Raw genomic sequence first — 8041 nt, forward strand, 5'->3', positions numbered from 1 at the left:
GTTCTATATAAAGTATTTAGAATTCTACAGTAAAAATGTATGTGTGAATCAACTGTTAGCTATTCTTCTATACGAGGTTTCAGATCTCAGCATTGGGTGTGAAATGAAATTTCCATACTCTCCCAAAGTTCTCTTTAGATTTTTTTCTGCAAGATATTTTTTCTTTTTCTTGCTAGAAAACTTAAAACAATGCATGAAAAGATTTTGTGGAAAAAAAATGGGTGTGCTGGCTAGGATGGATTTTCTGGCCAATATGAGAAGGAACATGTTTTCCCCTTGCAGGGGGGTGCCTGGAGCTGCAGCCCAGCCCAGTGGCTGGTTTGAAACAGTCTCTTCATATATGTTTCTTAGTCCCATTATGGAATGAAAACAAATGTCAATCTTCTGGGATACTGATTTCTCATTTCCAGGTCAGCACCGTTCACACAGTTGGTTTATGGCAGTGTAAAGTGGTTATGACAATGTATAGCAGTTGCAGACAATGTACAGTTCCCAGCTGGAAAGAGCCAGGGAACAGCCTGGCTCTTTCCTCGGTCTCATTAATTAGCCTCCCAGGCAGGTGGCTGGCCTGTTTCAGTAAGTGTGCATTGCCCAGATCTATTCTCAGCAGAGTTAATCACGCTTGTATGGCATCTACTACTGCCCTACGGCAACCCCAAGCTTAATGTTATTTTCTAGATTAAGCTGTCATATAGCTGCTTCTCAGAAAACAGCAGTTCCACCATTTATGGTCTTGATTACTGTAATCTCTGGGCATCATAGCATGCTGTAATAACCATTCCCTGGCATCCCTGAGTGGCATGCGATTGCCATTGGTTAGTTCTGGAACTAAGGCACAGTGAAGCCTGTGCTTGACTGCCTTACCGTTAAGGAAGGTTCCAAAGCCCAGTTTTAGGTGAAAACCCTGCTTTTGAGAGGGCTGAGGTTTCTGGAGTAATATTATAGTGTGCCTGCACCACCCAATAAAGATGATCATTCTTAGAAAGGAAAACATATGCTCAGCAGTATTTCCTAGGAAGTCCAACTTTGACATCTTGCTGCAACACTGACTTCAGCTTGAATGATCCTTTTACACACCAGGGACAAGTGGGCTTGAGTGCAATGGTCAGTATGCTATGGCCCCAAATGATCATGTAGCTGTATCAGCTCAGGTGCCACATCCAAACTTTCCAACTACCCATGTACCTGACAGGTTAGCTATTGTCTAAAGCTAGTTGCCAGGCGAGAAGATTTGGGTATGGAGGGACTGGCTCATACTAAGGCTTTGCCCTTACAACTGGGATGAGACGAGTAACTTGGGCCATGGCACTCTCAGCTGTTGTGCAGGTGCCAAAGGCAGTAAAACCAGGTAAAGCAAGTGATTTGCCTAATGTTGCACAGAAAATCAGTGGCAGAGCAGAGCCACGGTCCCATATCTGCCAAATGTGGGCTGATGACCTGATCCAGATATCATCCAACCCCTGTGCACAGTAAATATAAACCCCTGTGCACAGTAAATATATTCTATAAACACTGTAAAGGTATTTTTTTCTAATTAGTACCTACTTGAGTCTTTCCTAGCCAACGTTTTGCATCAGGCACTAATGTCCTGCAGACAATACCTCTGATGTGAAGCACTGGCTATAAAAGATTAATTTTGATGGCATGTCAAATTATGGTGTTAATGTATTTTAACATGAACACCAAGAGAGTATTTAGAAACTCTGCCATAGACAGTCAAATATAGAGGAGTATTTTTTCTTCTCTTTAATCTGCAGGTGGCACACCATATCCTGGCATGATGGTCGATTCTACTTTCTACAATAAGATCAAGAGTGGATACCGAATGGCCAAACCTGATCATGCTACTAATGAAGTGTATGTGTGCATTAGGCTTTTCCACATCTGGTCTCCAGACAATTTTTGCTTTAGTTTCTGTTTGGTTACTCACTTTCTTTTATCAGTTGGTTAAATTGGTTTCCATCTTATCTGCAGGTATGAGATCATGGTGAAGTGCTGGAACAGTGAGCCGGAAAAAAGACCTTCTTTTTACCATTTGAGTGAAATTGTGGAGAGCTTGTTGCCTGGAGAGTACAAAAAGGTTTGTTCTTTGGAATTTTCCCTGTTTTCTATACACTGTTTTAGAGGGACTTGCAAGTGTTCCAACCATGCAAGCCATGAGTACTGAACTGGTGCATAATAACCTATGTGAATTATACGGTTTGGACAGGGACATTGCATGTTTTTGCATGCAAGCTTACTGAGAGAAGCAATTCTGCAGTATTAAAGTTATGCAGTATTAACTAGGAAGCAGACCTCTCCATTTCTACTTAAATCCTATGAACCATTTTTTCTACTAGAGGATGGGTTCTATAAATTCTTACTGGATTTTCTAGGCAGTGACTTATCAGCCCATGTATATAATCTCCCTATCTCCCCCTTTGGACCCTGACACCGGCAGGTTTTCCCCTCATACTTCTAATACCTGTGCTTTGTCTGCCCCATCATTCAGTGTTTCATTTTCCTGCCTACCTTCACTCCCTTCCACCTCCCCCACCCTCTTTCACACTCACTAGTCTGCTTTGTGCTGCCACACTCACTCCTGCGTCATCTAAAACTTACGTGTCACTTCTCCCTTCAAATTGTTTGAAGATGCTGGGTTTCTCTGTCCAGTACTACTGGCTCATAGGGCAGAACATTTTTTGAGCTAATGAATCACAGCTACCCATCTGAAGAAAGACAGCCTCAGTGAACAGCGTGTAATGAGGGGTTTGAAATTAATATTTTCAGAGCTATGAGAAGATTCACCTGGACTTCCTGAAAAGTGATCACCCAGCTGTCACACGCATGAGAGGTGAATGTGACAATGCTTACATTGGTGTCACCTACAAGAATGAAGACAAGCTAAAGGACAGGGAGAGCGGATTTGATGAGCAGAGGCTGAGTGCTGACAGTGGGTACATCATCCCTCTGCCTGACATTGACCCAGTTTCTGAAGATGAGCTTGGCAAAAGGAACAGGCACAGGTAGGTGCAGTTTATAGATCATGCAGATCATAGTCATAGTTTGAGCTCATGTTTAACAATGTGAATTAACAATTTTTAGCTCTTACTCGATGAATATTTTCCTCATCTCTGTTGAAACTCCTTGTTGGGAAGGTGCCATGTAAATATGGTAGTATGACTGGCAGCAGTGTTTTCAATGGGAAAATGTAATTCCACCTCTTTTGTGACTGCCAGTGGGAGTGGACTGTTGGTAGGGCACTCCTGTGTGTCCTGGGGATTCTATTTTTAGCTTGGTCAAGTTGCAGTGGCTTTCTGGTGGCTCTGTGGGCACATTTTGCAACACATCTTGCCCCTACAGCTCAATGCCTTGGAGTTGCATATGGTAACTCAAGTGATTGATTTGTTCTATCTGAGACCACTACAAAATTTGGAATAAGTTGTTTTTAATACCAGTCTCCCATGGTATTCTTTTATTTGACAGCAGGGTATCCAGGACTTTTTACTGCTCCCTTGTCAATTTGCATGACTAATTCAACTAGAGCACTGCACTGTGTAACCTTACTATTACTTTTTTATTTGATTTGTTTAATTCAGCACTGAGTTCATAGTATACAAATTAACAACCTAGAAACTTCTTTTTTTGGTATTTTTGCACAATTTTTGAGAAGGGGTTGGATAAGTCCCTAAGAAGCACTATTCACATTAAGATTTATTGCCTCTCTCTGATTGTCTGGTATTTTATTTTCACCTGACTTCCCTAGATGTACCAAAGTGACCTATTGTCACAGCAGCATCATCAAGCTATTTTTCTGACAGAAAGTGCTTGGAGAAACCTATATGCAACCTGCCCCTTTGAATTCCGAGGTAGTCCGTTACTTTTGAAATACAATGCGTGTCATGTCCTAAGAATGGGCTATCAGTCATCTAAGATTGTGTTGTGTGTTAGAAAGCATGCAGAGAGGTAGTGTTCAGTCCTGCTAGAGACTAGAGTACTTAACCACATTTGCCGTGTATTTTATTTCTGGGGTGTTTGTCTGTTCCAGTTCCCAGACATCTGAAGAAAGTGCCATTGAGACTGGTTCCAGTAGCTCTACCTTCATCAAGAGAGAGGATGAGACCATTGAGGACATTGACATGATGGATGACATTGGGATCGATTCCTCAGACCTGGTGGAGGACAGCTTCCTGTAACCCCACAGACACCTTCCAGCTCTGCACACAAGGAAGATTGCCTTGTCATCTGTAGAATTCTGCTCCACAGAGAAAACCACTTTATTGCAATGCCACAGATGTGAAGAGGTGGATTTGTACAGAGAAACTCCTGGTGATGGGCAGAGAAATCATCCTGAGTATGAGTGAAAGAAAGACATGTCGAAGACGGATTTTTAGTTTTGCTTCTTGCAGTACTTCAGTAGCATCTCAGTGTTGTTTGCCATTTGAACTGGTAGGAGAATGAAGGAAAAGGCCACAAACAGACAAGTTTTGTGTTTCAAGGGCATTCATGTGACTTTGATGTATCAAATTTCCACTGCAGCAATACTTCACCATTGTAATTATGTAAATAACTGTCTACTCAAGGATCTTCTGAGGTGCACATTGAACATATACCATGGATTTTAGAAGAGATCGTTCATGAATTTTGTGTACTTCTTCCCTCAATCTTAATGTCAGCTGCTGTTGAACTATCATGTGAACTGAAGAACATACTAAAACCACTTTTGGACCAGAAAGGTCTAAAACCACAAGGGACTCACCGGTACTACAAAACATGTTACTTTTTACCATTAATGCAAGTAAATGGGAATAATAATAATAATAATAATTAAAAACCAGTCTATAATAGGTATTAGAAACCTAGTAAATCTTTATTAACTATAGAAAATAGCTGTTTTCAAGATAATACCACTACTGTTTTCAGTAACACTAAATGTATATTTTACAATTCATTGTCCTTCAGTAAAAACACAGTCTCAAGAAACTTTTTTAAGTACAAGGAAGAAATTTATGACCTGAAAAAGATGGTAACCATTCTGGTTAGCTGAATCTAGTTTAACATGGAGAAAAATCTGCTATTTTGTTTTCTATCATGAGCTAAGTAACTTGTCTAATCAGCTATACTACAAGCAGTTGTTCTCTGATTAAATGAGGTTCTAAATATTTAAACGTTAAAAAAAAAAGAAAAAGTTACGCCAGACTTCCAAGATGCTGCAGAATGGAAGATTATGATAAACCAGCAGCAACATCCCATTATTATCATTTTATTTCATGGGTACTCAAAAGAAATCTTATCCTGGGGTTAGCTGTGAAGAATTGGTTTGATCTTTGAACTGTTCAAAGAACAAAGACATCTCTCCCAGTCTGGAACTCAAGCTTAAATAAGCAGAAATAATTCTGCAGCAAATATTCTTGTCTTAGTTTTCAGGTTTAAACAGAAATAGAAAACTTTATTATCTTTGCCGACTGTAACTACAAATTGTAATTGCTTCCAAGAGTGTTTTTTGGGAAGAAAAAGCATCAAAATGAATGTGCTCTTAGCCTGCAATACTTGTTTTTTTGACACCACTTATATGAACAAAGTATTACGGTTACTGCTATCACTGTACAATGTGTTAACGAGATATGATGCTTTGGAAGACTTACATGTGAAAAATGGTACATCACTGCGAAGGGCCCCATCCTTTCTGGTGCTCAGCTTTCAAGCTTAACCTTAATTCATTGTGATGAGCGTCTCCCAGGACGTGCTCAGCCTCTGGCCTGACACAACCAATGCAGTGCAAACTCATTCCTGTGTTGCAGTATTTTTCCTAGGAAGTGTGCAAGATGGACCAGCAGCTACTGACAGAACATGCTGCCACGTTAAACTACAGTTTAACTTGAAATGGCCCTTAGAAAAGCTACACAACTCCCCTTGGTTTCACTTGTGGACAGTTGTGGATCAGATGAAAGCAAAAGTAATATTGTCAGTGTTACAGGCAAATAATTCTGGGTCTGGGTTTCAAAATGTCACCTGGCTAAGGCCACGTACAAGCATACAACTGATATCAAAACAGGACCTGAAGCAAGGCACCCGCATTTTCAACCCTCATAGAAGACAACAATCAGAAGGAAGCATGAGTGATGGTGCATATGCTATTTCTTGCAGTCAACAAATCAAGACCTGAAATACAAGACCTGAAATACCTGGGAGCTATGCTTTAGCCAGACACACCACTGAACTCTGTACGGAGACAACTGTGAAACATAAAGACTCTTGATACAACCAGATGAGATAATGGAAAGTCTCCCTCCATCTATAAACTATGAATTGAGAAAACACAAATTATCTATTTGATATCCCAGATATCTGAATGGCCACTTAAGACCACACGTGCCTTAATTTGCATATGTAGTCATTACAATTACATGTTCAAATTAGGCAAGCAATTTCACCTGCATTTTTTGCACATGGCCAAGGGTTCTTCAGGGTTTGAAAATCAGCTGCAGCATATTTTATTATACTAGTTACTGGAATCTAAGGACATTTTCATGTAGTCTCCCCTTCCCCTCACTGGTTTCATTCTGTATCTCCCAGTGCATCTCCAGTGGGGCTAGACCCAAGCAGTGGAAGTGAACGAGCTGGCTCACTTTCTGATGCATGGTAATGTTGATTCTCCATCCTGTCATGAGTACTGTATAGATGAACTGGATCTGTGTCAGTGTCTAGCTAAACCCAGCTCAGTGCAGGCTTGTAATCAGATAAGATGGCCTGGAAACTGGAATAAGAAGCAGAGGAAGAGGGGATTTACTAGAGAGGGAGAGTTGTGAAAGGATGATTTGCTTAGTTTTACACTATTATCAGTATTACAGACTTTTTGTTTTATGGCTTAATTTTTGAGAAGCCACTGGAAGAGATATTCCCAAACCTTTCATTACAGTAATTGTATAATGACAATCAGTGTTAGCCTATGAAACACAGCTTTTGATTTGGAATGGCCAACCAATACCTTAAAGTGTGGTCTCCAACTTGTACAAAATGGTCCTAATACATGATGAAGGACGTGAGATATGGTGATGTTATACATCAATATGTATATAAGTATTTTTATATAGACTTTTAGAATACTGCCAAAACATTTATGACAGCTATATCACTGCCTTTGTTTATAGTTTTTTTTACTGTGATATATTCCACAGGCACGTTAACTGTTGCACTTTGAATGTCCAAAAGTTATATTTTAGAATAATAAAAAAGGAAGTGTTTCCAAAATGGTGGCTGTTGTGAAATGTTTGAAAAAGGGTGAACTGGCCTGAGTGATGGTAGGCACAAAATGTATTTCAAAAATGCCCCTGTTGATATTTTGTCTTTGAAAAAAGTCCTGTAAATTAAGATCTCTATATTTCAATAAATGATATATAATTTAAGGATATGTGAGGGGTCTACACTCACTTATTGAGAGATGGTTATAGAGAATCAGTCTTGCTTTGGGCTTTTCTTCCCCCCAAAATATTTTGGTTAATTGAGCGCTCTGCAAAGCCATCAGGATGCAATGACAAGCAGGTCCCTGAGTCCTGGTGGTCGTAGCAGGGAAGTGCCTGCAGCAAATCATCTGCACAGCAAGTGACATCTGTGGGGAGCTATACTGTCCCCCAGACTATGGCAGAGGCAGTGCTCCAGTCATGCTCCTGCTGCCCGAAGCAGAGCATGTGCCTCTGCATGAGATGAAACCCTTCCTGTCATTGGCACTATGTGTGCTGGGGAGACCAGATGCCTCTTGATCTTTACACACCATGGAAAGGGGTGACACGGGATGCAAATGGATGTGTTGTGCTGCATGTCTGCAATGTACATTCTCTGCTGTTTCTATCATCACTGTGCAGCAAATGGCTTTATGCAAGGATTGCTTTTGACAAGGTACTGTAAGTGACTTGTGTCAGTCTTTAGCCCAAAGCTTTTCATGATTAGAGGTTTGAAATGGCCATGGTTTCTCTGCCTCTGGTTGAGGGGCTTTTTAAGCCTACACTGAGCTCATCTTCTTTATGAATCAAACCAGATTTTTGTCCCATGGTTCTGTGCTTCA

The 8041-nt window shown here is 40.5% G+C and overlaps 1 protein-coding gene across 1 annotated transcript in view; it reads left to right on the top strand.

Annotated features, from left to right (window-relative positions):
* Positions 1 to 7390, top strand: part of PDGFRA (platelet derived growth factor receptor alpha) — a 36572-nt gene extending 29182 nt beyond the window's left edge. The window contains exons 20-23 of the mRNA XM_061370397.1: positions 1758 to 1857; positions 1975 to 2080; positions 2770 to 3005; positions 4028 to 7390. Of these exons, the coding sequence (XP_061226381.1) occupies positions 1758 to 1857; positions 1975 to 2080; positions 2770 to 3005; positions 4028 to 4175 (590 nt within the window). The 3' untranslated portion in view covers positions 4176 to 7390. The remainder of the gene's footprint in view (positions 1 to 1757; positions 1858 to 1974; positions 2081 to 2769; positions 3006 to 4027) is intronic.
* Positions 7391 to 8041: the final 651 nt, after the last annotated feature.

The sequence above is a fragment of the Neopsephotus bourkii genome, unplaced genomic scaffold (genome assembly GCF_033783945.1).
Source record: "Neopsephotus bourkii isolate Nb327-2 ecotype Australia unplaced genomic scaffold, CSIRO-AGI_Nbou_v1 NB_168, whole genome shotgun sequence".
In the NCBI taxonomy this organism is placed as follows: domain Eukaryota; kingdom Metazoa; phylum Chordata; class Aves; order Psittaciformes; family Psittacidae; genus Neopsephotus; species Neopsephotus bourkii.